Source organism: Anomalospiza imberbis, chromosome 5 (assembly GCF_031753505.1).
Source record: "Anomalospiza imberbis isolate Cuckoo-Finch-1a 21T00152 chromosome 5, ASM3175350v1, whole genome shotgun sequence".
NCBI classification, from domain to species: domain Eukaryota; kingdom Metazoa; phylum Chordata; class Aves; order Passeriformes; family Viduidae; genus Anomalospiza; species Anomalospiza imberbis.
In genome coordinates, this window is record NC_089685.1 from 58,386,209 (window position 1) to 58,404,540 (window position 18,332).

Consider the following 18,332-nt stretch of genomic DNA (forward strand, 5'->3'; position numbering starts at 1 on the left):
GGGGACTCATAAAAAGGGATTTTTACCTTTGAGTAAATCCAGCACTTTATTTCTAGGGAGAATTTCTCTGTGTTTGCTCTTCATGGAGGTAAAGAAATGAGAATGCAGTATGTTTTTAATAGTGTTTATCTTTACATAAAATAAAAGGGAAAATGATTATATAGTGAAACTCTTGTTGCAGGGGGGAGCTGCTTTCATGGGAGGGCGAGGAGTGGAGAGTGGCCAAAATTGCTTAGAAAACCTGGAAAATATTCCCCACTTCCTAAATGCTGACAAAAGCAACCATAAGATGGATGTGTGATCCCCTCCTTCCCCAAACTCATATTCCTTCAATGTGGCCACTTTGGCTGAGACTCTCTGACTTTTTGGCACCAACACAAGCCAGTTCTGCTGACCCTGGATACCATGTGGATGGCTATTTTGTCAGGCATGGAGGTACAGGGAGAGGGTGGACCTCTTTCTGGGGTCCCCTTTCCCTACTGCACCCAGCTGGGATGTGCTGGAGCTATTTATCTTGTGCTGGGTGTTGCCTACAAAAGCAGTGCTCCTCCAGTGCTTCCACCTGCAGGAGGCTGTGGATTATTTAGGTTTGTGATTCTTTTGCTTTCTTGGGAATTAAGAAAAAAACAAAACAAAAAAAAAAAAAAAAAACCAACAGCAACAAAAAAAAAAAAAACCTGTAGATGAGGGTACTGTTGTTAAGATTTCTTGCTGCTTCTAAGCTTAATAAAAAGATCTGTCCCGTCGTTATGATTGGCTTGTCAGCCCCTATAGTGCTTCCAAAATTATTGCAAGTAACTTCTTAAGCACCGGAAAGTGCAGAATGTGTAGTTGCAGATTTGTGTGTTGTTGCTTTTCCTTAAGTGGTTCCTTACCCACTTTTATCCACAGCTGTATTGACAAAGTCCTCATTACTTCCTAACTTGCCATGTTCCCCGTTAATAACTCATTGAGAAGCTGTGGCTCAGCAGCTCAGCCAGTCCAGAACTACCCATTAATTCTGCTCACAGGCAGCCAAGTCCCTTCTCCTGTGCTTCCTCTGCTGCTCCACCTTGGAGGAGCATTCGCTCCTCGCACCACCTGGCAGCAGTTAGCTTTTCTCCTCCAGTCTTAATTGAGTTGATGGATATGTGTCTGGTTTTAAACTTCTTTTCACTTTTCCTTAACTAGTATTCCCTGTGTGGGGAGCAGTCCCTTAGGAAACTCCCATGGGCTGTTATTGCTTGCTTTTCATCTTTCTGCCTGCCGTACACGCTCACATGGACACACACACACAAAAATATAGGCTCCCTGCACATGCATACACCTGCAAATTGTAGACTGTGGTCATTCATGATTAATGGAAAGAGTTTGGGTTACCTCAATTTTGTTCCATGCTTTGGGTAGCTATTGGTGTAGCTGGCTAATTAACGTGATGCAGCCCCTCTGACAGGAGTGTTCCGTGCTATTAAAATAATTTTTAAAATAATTTGAACTCTTTCAGAGCATTTCTGTAACTGCTAGAGCCATGTGTGTAGTACAGATTATACCTATAGAAAAATTTCAGTAAGAGAACTAGGGAAAAGTGTCCCTGATTTAAATTATTATGTGGTACAGGCTCCCTGGCTAGGGCAGTCTTCAGCAAAGACCAGAAGAGAGTGGAGAGAGTGGTGAGGAATGCTAATGAAAAACAAGTAAAGCACTGGGAATATGGGAGCCCTGCAGTGAAACCTGAATGAACCTGTATATGCAGAAGGGATTACACATGCTTGGTGTGCCAGTATGCCATGTAACCCTGTTTTTATCCACTGTTTGACTGGAAACTTCACATAGTAAAGCTGTAGCCTTGCTGGAGTCAAAATTGAGAGCAGGGTTGATTTGACTTGGAACCACTGAAAAGAGATCCCAGTGCATCCTTATCTAAGTCCTCTAGATTTGCATGCTAAATATCAAACTTCCCACTTCCTAGAAATCCCTTCAGCAATGTTATTGGAGCTGCCTGCAGCGTGTGAGATGGCACACGTTACAAGAAATAGTTCAGGCATTATTTGTAGCTTGGCTGTTACATGGCAATATCCTTGCTGGGCTGGGTCTGCATTCTACATCTAATTTATCAAGCTGGACTTCTGCTGTCCATGGGATCGCTATAGGATTTTTTAAATAGAGGAAACTGCATGCAGCCCTGTGAGAACTGCATGGTATCCAGGAGTTCTGTGCTGCACTCTGAATGCTGTGTGTCCTCAGGGATTTATGCCATTGCCAGTCACGTCAAATCTGATGTCCAAACTGCCAGTGAAATATTTGCCTTTTGTGGTTGCTGGCTGAGTCATCACTTTGACTCAGTTGTGTTTCAAGTCTTGGCCATTAATGTTTTTAATGCAGGAGAGGCAACAGGGAGAGCTCATTCCAGCCTTGGATGTGGGTTCAAAACCCATGATTAGCAGATACCCGTGTGTGGACTCTGGAGCACCAATGTCTTGCACAAAAGCCGAAGGGTAAATCCTTCTTCTGCCTGGGCAGGTCTCATAAGGCTCATGTGAGAGCAAGGAGGTTTGATCCTTCAGCCTGAATGAGATGCAGAACTCGCTCCTTGGGTCACCCTTAACTGGGCTTCTGGGGTGGCAGAGCAGCTGCCTAGCATAGAGTAGCTGCTTGAACTCACATGGAGCATCAGCTGGCACTGCTGAGTTTCTGGGAAGGATTGGGACTGGCAGCTTTTTGAGGGCATCAAAAAGTATTTGCTCTCCCTGAAGACAAGTAGCTTATGGTGTAAATATAAATGAGTTTTGCAGCCCAGAAACCCATCTGAAATGTGTGCTCTACATTGGAAAAACCCATGCTATTCTATCTTTCAGTAATGCTAAAAATGGACTAGCATTGCATATATATTTTCATCATATGTTCCAAGTGAAAACTTGTCAGAACTTAGGATGCTTTTCAATTAATATATTGGAGTTTTATTTAAAAACCACCCATGAAAATGTCAACAAACCAAACAAATATAAAGAGCTTTTTACAATGTTAAAGTTGCTGACTCACATCTGCAAAAAAAAAAAAAAAAAAAAGTCTCCCTACCTTTATCTAGAAAGGCTTTTTCATGTAAAAGTACAGCCTTATGCTTCTGAGAAGCACCTTTAAATTTTACTTGGTAGGTTTTGCAAATTTAAACAGCAGCGACCTCTGTGTACCAATTTGCCTGTTGTATCCATAAAGGTTGGCAGTCAGCAATTCTTGGCTGGAGTGAGAGAAGAAACTCCCCACCTACAGCACCACCACCCTCCTCAGCAGCCAAAGGATCCTGCAAACACATCATCTGAAGCAATTGTAGCAGTTGAACCAAGTTAAAGCAAGGTCAGGTCTTTCAGCCATGTCCTTTTCACAGCTAGGGAAGCTGAGGCAGGGACAGCAGGAGATAACTCTGGGAATTCACATCCCAATAGGATTATGCCTTAGGAATTTCTCTATTCCCATTGTGACTATCAAGCCAGTCCTTTCCCTAAAGTTTGATTTAATACAGGCAGTGAATGAGTGCGTGTGGTGGGGCAAGGCTCCATAGGTGTCTGGAGAAGAGCAGTGTGAAGTGCCCCTGGAAATAAAGGGGCTGTTGTGCTGCACTTGAAATGAGGATTTTTTCCTTGGAGCACTCGGGTTGTCTGGGAATCTCTCATGTGCGCTGATGAGCTCTGGGACCTGGAGCTAACTGTAGGCTCTGCTGGGCTGTGGCCCATCCAGAGTTTGTGAGCCTGTGTGAGGAGCATTCAAAGGTGTGGTGAGTGTTCTTGCTCTCTGTAGGGGAGAGGGAGCAGCTGGTGAGGGGAAGAATTGCTGGAAATCAAGGAGAGTGGTTGTGTGCAGTGGCCCTGCTCTGGGCAGAAGGTGGCCTGTAAAGCTGGTCAGCAGCCAGCAGGGATTCTGCACCCTGCAAAGATGGTAGGAACTGTGAAAAACCAGGGCCAGGGATTATTTGGAGCTGGAATTTGTCAGAGTGTTGGACCTAGTGCTTTGCAAATCTGGCATTGCAGCAGCTGGTGTCCAGACAGGAGCTTCATCCATCTTCTCACAGACCCATGCAAAAATAATGAAGCATCCTATTGCATTTTATGGTGCACAATTTCTCATGGTCTTCCACCTGACAATTTCTCCTGTTTACATATAGGTAGACTGCTACCATAACAACAACAACAATAACATACTACTACTACTGCTAATAATAATGGAAAAGCCTGAGTTATTGCATATGCATGACAAGATTTTTAATATCTCTGTGTGCCAGCAGGCGATGGAGGGGGAGTGGTGGGCAGCCCAGGAAGGCTGTGTGTGGCTCTGGAGGGAGTGCAGGCTTTGGGGAACCCCTCATATGATTACATTTAGGTTCCCCCCCATAACATCTGCTTTTCTGATGAGTCATTCTGTAATTCAGAGTGCTCCGCAGACATCAGCCCCACAAAACTGAGATAAGTTTGAGGTCTGATGGGGTAGGGAGGAGTTGTTTGCCCCACTCTAGAGGGAGGGTGCTGGCAGGGAGCTGCAGTGTGTGAAGGCAGTGGGGAGAAGGACCTCTGATAGCCAGCACAGTGAGGACTAGTCCCATGTGGGGTAGTGCCAGCAGGGTGTTGCTACCTGCAGATGTCTTCAAGGCATAGGAGCTTATGGGACCTTGAGCTGTCCAAAACTAGATGTGAGAGGAGTGCAGGGTGGCAGGAGGGAACAGGGAAGGATGCTGCCTGGGAGGAGGAACCAGAGATGTGAGGTTTGGTGGGGCACTCATAATTGCCTTTTCTGATGAAACAGGAGAAGGCACACCCCAAGAGGAGCCGGCTGCCCCCTTGCCAAGGGCAGAGGGACAGGGCCCAGAAGGGTCCAAGGCTTTGGGGATGTGCTTTGTGTTGGCCTCCCCCAGCCCTTCCCCACCTCCCAGCTCTTGTGTGTGGGATGGGAGTTGCTCTGTGCAGAGACCTCTCCCTGCATCCTGATCTGGCTTATTTTTCCATTTAGATGTGAGCTCAGGAAAACAAGAGTCTGTGCCAAAAAGCTTTTTTTTTCTTTGCTTTTTTTTTTTAAGTCCATACTTAACTTTAAGCTGCATGGAATTGGAGGATGGAAGCATGCATTTAAAGCTAAACACAGGTACAGAGAAGGGCTGGAGGAGGAGGTCAGAGCACTCACTCACCTGCAGCCCAGGTAAGGTGCTTGTGCAGCAGCTGAGCTGCTCCTGATTTCCCATATCTTTCAGGCAGAATCAAGCTGAGCACCATGGTTAGATTAGTTTAATTAAGGCATGTGTTTCCAAAGCATATAGCTAAGTGACTTATGTGCTCTGTGTCTGCTCTGGAACACAAACTTACTGAATTCTCCTGGTTGGTACCTGCCTGTGTACCACAGATAAATCAGTGTATATGCCAGTGATGTGATGCATTTGGCTCACCCATTTTTACACAGTGCTGTTGAAAAGTGAAATATTTCTTGCTGATGTCACATTGTCTTGTGGATTATCACACCCTTATAACTCTGTGTTCCTCTTTCCTCTTTGGCACACAAGCAGTATTTAAAAGAAAAAACCCAGCCCTTCACATGGTGCACAGATTCTTGATGGGTATTTTTAACCTATTGCACTCAGCCATATTTGGTTCTCTTCTCAAAATGCAAATTTCCTGACATGCTGAGATATGCAGTGATGATTTTTCTTTCCCTTGGAAAAAGGAATGTAATATGTTGTGAGCAAACTCCATATCCTCATCTAGAGACTGAAATTGGACTTTATAGAAAATTTCCCCACTTCTGCAGAACACCGATTCCCTTTCCTCTTGGGATTTATTGCACCAAATAGCCCTGCTTATTTCTGTTTCTCTGTTGAAATTTGCAAGACTGGGAAAGGAAAAAAAAAAAAAAAGCAATTTTATAGTGCAATTATCTGAGTTCCTCTAAATATGTTTATTTGCTCAACTCATTACTGTGGTGGGGCAGATTCTGTGTTGGGTGAGTTTCTGTCCTGCACAAGAGGAGGAAGAAGTGTGAACCTCTGAGCCCCCTGTTCAGCCAGAGTCTTCTGCTTTTCTGTTTGCCCAGCAGATGTTACAGGAAGATGCTGTACAAGCCTGTCTTCATTCTTCTGATCCAAACTGTGTTCACTCATGCAAAACATAACCTTGAATTGAATTTTCCTTTAATTGTATTCCTAGAACCAAGTTATATCTGTAACTACATGCAGTTTTGCAGTGTGATTTGCATCTCCCCTTCTGCTGTCTGCTCAGCAAGTGATGATAAAACTCCCACTGATCACTTGTTCCCAGGTATTTCATGCCTCAAAAGAGGGTCTCTTCAGCTCTGAAGATGGCCTGGGAAGCAGTCACCTTCCAGGAACAAATACACTCCTGCTTTCCCCCTTTTCCTCCTCTGGCTCCCACCACTCTCATGACAAATCAGCTGGGTTAGGAAATTGTTTTGTGTGAGCTGTGGGAGATGATCTTCTGTCCTTCTCTGCCTCCTTAGGTGGCTGTGGCAGGCCTGGGGAGAGCAAAAGCCTTGGAAACAAATGCAGCCCAGTCTTGAGGTGACGGCGATGTGCTGGAATAGAAAAACTATGGAAGTGGCAACTCAGCCAAAGATGTCATATTTCAAAAAGAGGTTGTTCATTTACATGCCTGTGAGATTTGGGAACCCAGTGTCCTAGGGAGAGTCAGTGGCCTCAGGGCTTCTCTGTCCTTTGGCGCTTCTGAAGTATCTCATCCCCCTCAAGAATACTAATATCAGAGCTATGTAAAGCCAAGTCCTCAAAAAGGGAAATAAATGCATAGAGAGCTATAAATAGGAAAAGGATATTCGAGAGTCAACATCTTCTTAAATAATTTTTCTCAGGGTATAACTTTTTGAGGTAAAGTTGTACATTTAAAATGTAAAATATTTGCCTACTCTGCAGCTAATACAGGCTTTTTCCCCCCTTCCTCCATGAAAAGGGACTGCAGAAGGCAAGGCAAGCAAGAGACTTGCAGTCACCTTCAAGGTGTTCAGCTGCAGTTATTTTATTAGTTTTCCTCTGAAACAAAACTTGAAGCTATGGTTTTTACTTGTGTTTCGGCATCTTTCTCTTGGTTCCCAAATAATTCTGTGCATAGATGGAGCGAACTGTGTGCTGCATGCTTCATCTCCAGCTTGGGCAGCTCTTGGTGGGACATGGGGCTGTCCAGGTATTGTGGAGTGAAAGACCATGTCTCTGATAGTGCCCTGACTTTGTGAGAGTGTGGCCCAGAATCCCAGCATTCACTCTGGGGGCACTTGTGTTTGTTCTTTGGCAGAACAGCTGGTACCCAAAGGTGTAGCAGTTTGATAGTGCTAAAAGTGGGACCAAGAAGTCTGGATTCTGATTTCTGACCTCACTTACAGCTAACCTTCACATTGGCTGCAAAATTCCCCACTTTCAGCACTGAGCACAAGATGCCCATTGCATCGGCAGGAGATGCTGGAGACTTTTTGGGGCATTCCCTCTCTATCCTTGGCATCTCAGTGTTGGGGCATCCCCTCTCTCTGCCCAGGTCTGATCTCCTGTCCCTATTGCAAAGAGAACCCAGGCCAGCACATCAGCCAGAGCAGGACATGGTCCTGTGCCAGACTCCTTTCCTCCTTTTGGGATTGCACTATGTGAAGGATGGGAGGAGGACTTGCCAGTCGGGTGCACTGACCTCGCAGAGCCCCATGGATGAGCATGGCTCATAAATCTCACTCTCCAAATAGTGCTGCTCTGGAGACAGGATGAGACATCTTGATTTAGACCTATTTGAAAATTGCTGAGCTGGTTTGCTCTCCCGTTCTTTCCTTATCCTTGCTCCCTTCTCTCTGTACATATTTATATTCTCACACATGTATGCACACGCACACCTCCCCCTGCTCTCTGCTCCTCTCTACCTGTTGTTGTGATGCTGCTAGTGTGCCTTGGCACTGATGTCTGTGTGCTCCCCAGGCCGTTCATCGTGCTGCCTCCGCTGATGGAGTGGATTCGGGTGGCGGTGGCTCACGCGGGGCACCGGCGCAGTTTCTCGGTGGACAGCGATGACGTGCGGCAGGCGGCCAGGCTCCTGCTGCCGGGAGTTGACTGCGAGCCCCGACAGTTAAAGTAAGTCCCCGGGATGCAGATCGGCTGCTCTGTGCGCAACGGGTCTCTCTCTTTGGGGAACGGCGGGCGGGCGGGCACAGGGCTCTGTTGTTGCCTGGGAGGTGCAGAGATGCTCTGGCTCTCGCTGTGTGTGTTGCACAATCAGCTCCCGGTATTTGCTCACATCCGTGGATAAGCTGGTTGCATGGTAATGGGTGCCTGACTATCTCACAGCTCGATCGAGCCGGTAATCTGCTCATCAGAGCTTACATGTGGTGGGTTTGGTTTGGTTTTTTTTTCCCTCTTCCTATTAGGTTCTGCTTGCTAATGAGGGGCTGAAACCTTCTGGTAATTGTCTGATTCATGTTGCTTTGCTATGAAATACCGAAATGTAATTGGCAGGGCTGCAGATATTTTTCAGGGCTTTGTTTTCAGCATTAATGCTTAAGGGCACATTTAAACTTAGAGGTAAGACTACTTCTTAGAGTAAAATTGTATTTTTCATGCTAATGTCAACTCAAATTACTTGTAAATGTCAGCCTAGATAATTTGACTTTTTCATGTATCAGATGTGACCTTTTGGTTTTCTAATGAAGTCTTAAAGTATTTATTGCCAGGATATGTTTTCAGTGTCTGTTTTGCCTTATTATTATGTACTTGGATAAAAGTAAGTTCTAGGACTGTTCTAGAGTCAAGAATATGTTTGGTTTTGATGTTTGTATGAAAAGGCATTCTGAATCTGCCAAAGCAAAAATGATTCACTGCTATTGCTTCAAAATATGTAACAAAACCCCAATTTCCAGCAGTTTGCCTCTTGATACAGCAGTGGATGCATTCTTTCCTTCATCACAGAAAGCAGAGGGCTGGTTTACATGATTAGCTGTGACCTGCATGGGAGCAGCTGCCTTCTGTTGACTCTGGCCTTGACGTGCTCTTTCACCACAGAGTATAATACTTGACTTCTAGATCTACATAGGCTTTTTATAGTCACAGCTATTCAATATTTAATTGAAAAAATATATGGAATTTCAAAAGCCAAATCATGAGCATTTCAGATTTCAAACCTTGGCTGTAATTGCTTCCCTTTGATGTGCCCACCATGGCCCTCATTTCCAGAAGTGCTGCATTCTGTGTCCCTACTGAAATGTCAGGACTTACAGATACAGATACTACACACTGTCTGAAGGCCTGGTACTTGGTTCTGAAAAGGTTCAATTAATTTAATACCTCTCCAAGTATTTAGGTAGGATTGCAAATAAGGCAGTAATGTTTCTATTCTATATGCTCTGTCTTAAAAATTAAGGTAGATACAGTAAAATACCTGTGGATTAAAAAAACCCCACAATATATGACCCAAAATTTTGTTTTGACAGTGCGTATGTGTGTGTATATGTGTATACATATATATTAAAAAATCTTAACTGTTACACAATTTTAGTTTTTATTAGGAAGTTTCAGAATAATTTGAACTTGTGGAGAGCTGTATTATACTGCAGAAGAATGTACTAATTATGGGGAACAAATCAGCACTTAGTTTAAAGTTGCCATCAAGAATTCATTTCATAAAGAATACAAATTATTTGTTGTCTTGCTTGTCTTAAAAGTGGGAATGAGCCTGAAGAGCACAGCCTGAAATTAATCAGATGAGGATGAAAAGGGAAAACTATTCCAGAGATGAATTCTAGATTTTAGAGAGACTAGCCTTTGCAGTGTGTCTGTATGTGACTGCAGGGGCTGGATTTATCCATTGATGTCCCAGAATGTCAGTCTCTCTGCTGTGCTGGCAGATGAGTGTTTGTGTACCTTGGGTTTTATTTTGAGGTCTGTGCCTACTGCTGGTGTAGTGCAGCAGGTTCTTTGCATTGCTGAAAATAAGACCCTGGCTGCCTGTAATCCTGAGATCAAAGGGAAGACTGAGCTTTTCTGAAGAGCAATGTGAGTCATCAGGATGTTAATTTGGAACTTTGCAGCCTGTAATTTTTTGTTTGTATTCAGCAGACCCTCAGTACTCCTGATTTTCATAAGCCAAACACCAACCCTTCACTCCTCCCCATTAGGGAGGGTGCCTTTCCAATTCTTAACTCCTCAAGGAGCATCAATTCCATAAATTGTAGCACTGGGGGTGCGAATACAGCAACTTTGCAGGGGAATGGCTTTTCAAGTAAGATGCATGACGGATGGAAGCCGAAGGATTTTTAAATGCACTTAGCTTGATAAATTTTGTGACTTCTGTGGGAAGGGTTTATTAAGTAGAACCTTGAAAATGGTTCAATTTCTAGGCTTTTGTTAGCAGTCTTCTTTAGTCCCTAAAACACAGAGACCTGAACCCAAAAGTTTCCGTGGTCCCAGGTGATACTGCATCATTCCACTGTGTTGGTTCACAACCTGTCATTGCAAGTGCATAAAGCAAAATCAGCTTCCATGCTGGAAAAACATGCATATGGGGAGAGAGAGAGAGATTGGCAGGATCTCAAAGGCTATGAAGTTCAGGAACAGTTCGGATAAAACCCAAATGTTCAGCTTCTTATCTGAACTACAGCATGGAGGTCTCCCTGCAAATTCCTGTGACACTTCCCAGCACAATCACATACTCCAGCAGTGAGGTTCCCATTCTGTGGCTTTGTAAATCATCTCTGCTTTCTTCCTGCCTTTCATTCCTCTCTTTTGCCCTTTTTCTGAGCCTTTTAAAAAAACCCATCACTTTAATTTCTTGCAATGTTTTCCTCTTCTGAAAGAGGAGCTGCTCTTGCTCTGTGTAGAGGAGTGAGGGAAGCTGGAATCAGTCAGGAGCTGCTTGTCTCTTTCCTGATCTATTTTCATTTTACAGCAGCAGATGTGCCAGAAAGTTTCTTCCCTCTCATCAGCTTTGGGAGATGAGCAGGGATGTAAATGTTCACCTTCCCCCAGGAGTGAAAGCTTTAGACAGACCAGTTGTTTCCACCTTTTGCAAGGAGATAGGTTTCACAGATGGGTTGAGTGCTGGATGCACAACAGCTCACTGAGACAGAAACCCGAGCAGTGTCCAGGATATTGTCATAGTGGAGACAGCACACTTAAATAAAGCCTCACCTATACCACCTGAGGCAGCTGGATGTAGTCGGTTGAGGTGGCTCTCTCAGGTAGCAGGGTACTCTGGTACCTATTCTAGACCTTTTATTAATGAAGGCATGAAGGTAAGTTTTTGCCTGAAAGGGGCCTGATGTTAAAATCTATGTTAACCTGTCTTTCTACTGTAATAAGGTAGCATCACTGCTCAGCCTGCACAGGCACTATCTGGCTGCAAACAGATGTTGGCTTCTCCTCATCATCATATCTGCAAGGGGTCCCTTTCCTCTTGCTCCAGCTAAACAGAAGAAGCTCTTTGCACATCTTTCCTTGCTCCATTCTCTGGGATGTTTGTTTGAAACAAACCCCAGTGTGTTAGGCATGTGGTGGGGAGGATCACTGGTGCGTGACTGCATCTGGGGGCTGATGGCAGAGAAACAGAAAGGGAGGAACATCCTGTGTTGCTCAGCTCAGAGGCTGCTGTGCCTTTTATCATGGTCAGGGGCTTCATTTCTGGTGGCAATATATCATGGCAATCCTGGAGGATGTAAAGATGCTGGAACACCAGTGAGAGGTGTGCATCAGTGCCAACAGATGCCATCACCCAAGAACGTTAGTGAATACTTTGCCTGTGGTTTGGGGGGGGGAATCCTCTTGGAAAAGGAGAAACAAATAATAGCAACAAGGTTATGAAAATGGAAAAACAGTAATAAAAGAAGAGAAAATTATGCAGCATAATGCAGTCAAATCAGGATGACCAAATAACCTCGATTCCAGCGATGAGAAAAAGCTGCCTCACAAAACCAGGGGGTCAGAGGGAAATATTTTTAACAAAGCCTGGAGTGATGCCATAACTCTAAGGATTAATAATAGTAATGCCCAACATTTGAAAAGGATGAGAAATGATCCAAGGAAAATTCCAGGCTGTTAGTGTAAGGCCTCTGAATGTTTTTTCAAGCAAAGACTGATTAAAGACATGTTGTTGAGGGAAAAATGAGATAAAATGTGACACAGATTTTCTAAAGATAGATCTTGCCAGGCTAATCTAATAACTTTTTTGATAACTGATTTTCTACCCCAAGGAAATTCAGTAGAATTTCATCTCTTTGGACTTGAGTGAAGATTTGATACAGTCCATGCAGGGATCTATTAAGACAAGACAATGGGGCTTAGTAAGGAAATTGGAAAGTGAATAGGGGCTGGCTTTGGGTGAGGTGACAAGGGCTGGGTTGGCTGAGATGGGGTTGCAAGCAGGGCCCTTCAGCTTTCATTCTTAAAAACTGGTATTTTTTAATTTTCAGAAAGGGTTTTGGCACAAATCATAGCAGTGTGCTCATGAAGTTAAAATTTGCTGATGCCATGATGCTGAGAGGCATTGTCCTGACAGAGGAAGTTTGGGAAATCATCCAGGAAAAAGTGGATGACCTTGAGGGCTGGGATGGAATAAATGGGATGAAATGCAGTTTTCCACAAATGGAAATGCAGTTCTCCACAAATTGAAGGCAAATATGTTTTTTAAATAAAAATATACAAACTGCAGTGTGTATGTAACAAATATACTATATGTGCATCTTAATATATACTATGTTGAGAGCAGAGTTTTGGAAGGGTGGTGGTAAAGGCTGCAGAGAGTATTTAATCTCAGAATGATTGTAAACCACAAAAGTGGATTTTTCCTCAGCCATGAAAAAAGCAAATGCATTTGAGTCCTCATTGGGAGAGGTATTTCCAGTAGAAACAGAAAAGTATTGGTGCCATGTGAAAGTGGTAGGAAGTGATGTGGAAGCACAAATCCTGTGTCCTGGTCAAAAAAATATTCCCTTTGGACCAGGTAGAAAGAAATGGGCTGGGGTGATTTGGTTTTCTAACAGAATGTTCTCATGGAGACAAACATGAAGAAAGGGGCTCATTCAGCTGAGCAAAGTGTGTGCTGAGGGAATCTGTGGCTCTTCTCCAGAAATACATCAGGAGTAAACACTTTGCAAGGAAAAATACACTATTTAAAGATCAGCATGGACACAGAAGTATGTGAGTATTAGCAAGTTGTGCTAAGCTCAGGTTGAAGGTGTAGAGGTACCCAAGCCTTCCTGGAGCACAGGACCGGGTTTATTAAGCTCCCCCATGTGCTCCCTCAGCTGCTGCCCTTCGCAGGTTCACCCAGCACTCTGAGTTGCATTTGCAGCTGTGGTCCAGAAAGATCTCTGGGCAAATGCAGGGTCTGAGTGCCTTGGAAAATCTGTCTTTAATTGAAAATCAGTCCTGATTTCCAATTAGCCTTGTCCTGGGAATACCTAATTCTGTTTTTCTGTCTGGGACCATTCCTCTTAATGAAGGCTCTCTAGGAAAATTGGATTATCACTCTCAAAAGTAAATATTATTTGGCTCATTCAAGAGAGCTTTCTTAAAACTATGGAAAGGGGAAAATACAGTGATGTAAAGGGAAGATTTGTTATTTTGTTGTTTCAGAGCAGTCTATACCATTTGCTGTGTCATCCTACTACTATATCATGTGTTCAGTTCTAACTTCAAAGTGAAAGCAGAAGAGTTGCTTTTAATGTTTTATTTATTGAAATCTTGTGCTTGTACTAAAGCATGGAAATATAAATTGACTTTAATAAATAGAGATTAGAAAACAGAAAAAAAATATTTCCACTGCTCTTCCTTCTCTCTTAAAATCTGTTGAGTAAAGGGGCTGAGTTTCTGGAAAAAGAGAGAGAGTATAAAATTACCAAGAAATTCTGCTATTTAATTAGATACAGCCACCTTCAAGTAGGAATGGTTGGTGTTTGCCTAGCTTCTTGAATGTCCTTGTTTATCCCACAAATTTTCACTAATCTTTTAACACCAACCATGGCTATTGCTGTAATTAGATACAAAAGTGTGAGCAGTAGCAAACAAGCTACTTGACAAAATCCAGCAGTCCCTTGGGACAGATGGTGCCAGCAGATGAAGGAGATTTTATTACTTAGAGTTAGAGCATGGGTTTCTGAGGTGAATCTCAACCTGTCCTGCCAAATGTCTGCTTGAAGACAGCAGTAATAAAAAAATTATTATAGAGAAGGACCTTGGCCTCATGTTCTCCTTCACTTTTAGAAGGGAATACAGTTGCATTTTTAGGGGCTTTAGGATCCAGCCTTCTTTTTCCCATTGCAAGCAATATCATTATTGCTGTCTCATATGCTCTGTCCCTTTTATCGGATTCCTGAATATATTACATGTCCCTGTATTATATTCCTGAGTACAATAGTCAGGATACAGATAACACACCGTTTCCCACTGATTAGTGAAGACTTGTGCTATCTATTTATATGAAAGATGAGTCTGTACCGAAACTTTCCTATGGCACTGTGACCTTGTTCAAAATCTGAGCTCAGATTTAATTTTGAACATGGCTCCTGACCTATATACACAGAACTGGAGTATTAAGAGTGTTTTGAAATACAGATTTGGGTCTTGATTTGATAGTCACATCACTTTTTTCTTGTATTTTCCAGTATTTGTAACCAGTTTATTCTCAGACCTTTGGCAAGAATAGGAGGTTGGATAATAAACATTTGGAGTATTTTTTTCTTGTCTTAATTTAGCTCATGACTAAAGTAAATGGAGATACTCTATTTCTGCAATATAAAGTAGTGCTCTTCATCACTTTGATCAACATGTTTGTGCCTACATTTTCCTTTCTCCAAAACTGAAAATGCAAATAATTGTCTCAGTATAGTATTTATATTGCAGTTCTATTAATATCAGCATTATACTCCTTTGTAAAGCACCACGTTGGAAAAAAGAGTGCTCACAAATTTAAATGAAATTGTCTGCTTCTCCCACTCTTGCTGTTTGTGTCTGTAGTCTCACTGAAGAGCCCCAGGCAAGGAACAAGACCCTTTTGTGCTATGGGCTGTGCAGGCCAGATCAAAATGGTGATCCATGACCCCAAGAAATTCAGCATTGCAAATGCATGCATATTGCTGCCTAAAAGACAACTCCTTCCAGGCTCCCAACCAGCTGAACTATAATTTCTGACTCAAGACCTCATTCATATTTAGGACAAAGTGGATAGATTCTACAAAGCTTAAAAGATGGACCTTATTAACAGATTATCATTTTTTCAGTTGAAAGGGCTGGTCATGGAGTCCCAGGTGAACAAACAAGGTTCAGATGCTTGGCTATCAGTGCAGTGATCTGTTCATTTGAGCCGTGGGGAACGTTTGTCCTGCTGCTCGTCACGCGCTGCACTCCATTTCTTTTGAATCAGCTGCGTCTACCAGTTACGATGGAAACACTTTGCCTTTGAATCATCCATTTTCCCAAATGTATTCAACCCATGAGTAACTTATTAAAGATCTGCACAGACTCTCTCTTAGCCAGTCGAGTGAAAATGAAAAAAACCCAACATCCCTTGTGTTTAAAGCACTGCTGTAGAAGTGCTGTGTTATGTTTTTGTAATGTGAGTTTGGGAAAAGAAAAATAATTTCTTTACGGCTAGGACCCATTACAAATGAAGAAGATTATCTTTGACTCCTTTCAGAGGTTTGAGTACTTCAGAATATGATGGAGTGCCATGGTCACCATGCAGTGTTTGACAGTGACCATTTGCAAATAATTAATGTTACCATGGCACTCCCCATATAAAGCCCCAGTCCATTTAATTATGTGCAGTGGCAATGCTGTAATGATCTTGAATATAACAGCTGTAGAGGCAGTATCAGTCAGGAATTAAAAGAGGACTTGGAGAAAATTGTATTGCATTGTGAGTTAAAAAGTGTGGTCACAATTTTACTGCAAATGTAAAATTGAAATTACTTCATTTGTTTCTAATTTTCCTTCTCTTTTTAAAGGCAATTGTTGGCTTGCTTCAAACTAGGGAAGGGAGGGAGTTGACAGGCTCTGTGATTGAATGAACCCCTAAATTGGAGGGGTGTTGAGCACAAGGCCTATGATAAGTGTGTATTATTAATTCAAACATATTATTTCTCCATTCTGGGAATGGGAGCATTATGCAGTGGTGATGGTGGTGCCAAGCAGCCTGCCCAGCCCCACAGGTTGCTAAATATGGAAGTTCAGAATGGACTGTCTTTAGAGAGGGGTTATCAGTCTCAGAGGATGTTGGCCAGTCCTACCTTTGTCACTGTATCATCTCTGTGAGACCTCAAAGTTTGCCAGACCCAGCCAGCATCTGGTGTGGTGATGTCTTGCCATCCTGAGACTGTCCCTAGGTAGAAGAGGAGCAGAAGAGCATTGGACCTCCATGATCTTCTGTTCCTCCCATCAGCCTTCCCAGCCCCTTTGATGAAAAATGCACATTTTCTGCAGGGTGAGGTCTTGGGGAAAGGATGACCTGTGTGAATGCTGATGGCTGGCAGACTCTGGCAACAAACCAGGGTAGCCTTGGAGGGGACATCCTGCTCCTGGGCTGGTGTCGGCCTCCTGTGCACTTGGAAAGATCACAAAGACTTTTTGGCAAAAGCTGACAGTGCAGCTGGGGAGGGCTCCAGCTCTGCGTGCACGTATGCTCCTTTCCCTTGCTGAGCAGGCACAGTTTCACAACTCTAAAAAGTGACCCTGTATATTTAACTGACTTGTTCCCTGTCAGCCTTGTATTTCAAGCTTTTTCCCATCCCTTTCCCACCTCTTCAGAGCTTGTCAGTATGTTTGTTTCAGTCCAAAGTGAAAGAGTCTCGAGTGAGTCAAGCCTGGGAGTATATTTGAGTCCTCTTTTTTTATCTTGCATTCTTTAATGTTTGGGATTCTGGATGGTGTCCATGATGGAGCAGTGTCCCCTTACACAGTGTAAGATGGAGCAGGCTCCCTCTGCTTCTTTTTGGAATCAGTATTATGCAGTGAATGCTAAGAAAGAGAACTTGGGAGAAAATTCAGTGCTGTGTTGGCTGAAGTTTGATTTTTGATGGGTTTGGGGTTTTTTTTTTTAATTTTCCAGTTTTCATTTTGAAATGCGACAGCTCGGTCTGTCTGCTGTGCAATCCTCCCAGATGGCCTTCTCCAGTGTTAAAAGTGGTGCTGTGCTTCTCTATTTGTACTTGTAGTTCCTGATCATTTTTTGATGTCTCTTCACTGCTTTTTATCAGTACGTGCTAAATCTCTTTTTCCTTAACTCATTCATCTCTCTGGCTTTTCGAGATGTTGTTTTCTCTCCTCATGCTCTTCTCCTTTCCTTTGTGTCATGCTCCTGTTCTAATAAACTCACCAGTTTGATCACTATCCAGTTTATTAGTCAACATATGGTAATACTCACAGTGGTCCTGGTTGGGGCATAAAAAAGGCAGTGGGCCACTGGCAGTGGTACTAAGTTGTGGTTTCTTGTTTTGTGGAACTTGGTCTAGCTCAGACTTTGTCAGCGCTGGTGTCCTACCTGCTGTGCAGGCACTCCTCTGCATCCTCGTTATTGCACTGTTTTTACAGCTGTAGCACCCTGTAGCCCTTGGACCAAGACACATCCCCCCAGCTGCTTGAGGAGAATTGATTTGCTGATACTAAATAGCAATAGGAATTTATGGCTCTCCTTCCTTGACTATAGTAAGCAGGTGAACTGATGCACTTTCAGGAGACCAGAGCCAGTTCATGGAGGAGTTCCTGATGATTTTTGAACCCATGTCAGAGTAGAGATCTGGAGAGTCCATACAGGCTAGGTGAGATAGGTCCTTGTTCTTTTTTTCTCCTTTCTATGGGTGTGCAACCCAAGTCAAAGTTTGGCTTTTTTTTGAAGAGGAGATGATCAACTGTCATTTTCATGCAGCTGGGCTGACATCAGTGGAGCTCTGTCAGAGTCTGACCCATTTTATTCAGTATATGTTACATACCTCAGTACAAACAATGAAGCAATGAACTAACACAGGCAGTGATTCATAGCAGCAGACACCTCTGCAGAGGATGTCTAGATCTTTCCATAGCGGCACTTTGCTGAGGAACCACCTCATTTCCAGCCCAAAATCATTTGGGAATGCCATCTGCAGATGGGAGGTCTCTCCTCCATGCACCAAAACCCCCACCACCTAATTTCTGAGCATGCTTTATCTTTGCCATGCCATAAAGGAGAGCACAGATGATCTCCAGTATCTCATGCTATGGGGGTAACAAGCACCAAATGTTGCTGCAGCTCTTGTGTCAGAAATGTGCCATGTGGTGTGAATGCATTTAGCCTCAATTGCTCCCATGGATCTCAGTGTCAGTGAGCTCAGCCCTGCATATGTCTGTGCTGGTTTTGCTT

General features: G+C 43.3%; 1 protein-coding gene across 4 annotated transcripts in view; it reads left to right on the forward strand.

Annotated features, from left to right (window-relative positions):
* Positions 1 to 18,332, forward strand: part of ABTB3 (ankyrin repeat and BTB domain containing 3) — a 164,217-nt gene that overhangs the window by 110,106 nt on the left and 35,779 nt on the right. For all 4 annotated transcript variants that reach the window (XM_068191077.1, XM_068191076.1, XM_068191074.1 and 1 more), the window contains exon 4: positions 7,934 to 8,086. In XM_068191077.1, coding sequence (XP_068047178.1) covers positions 7,934 to 8,086 — 153 coding nt within the window. The remainder of the gene's footprint in view (positions 1 to 7,933; positions 8,087 to 18,332) is intronic.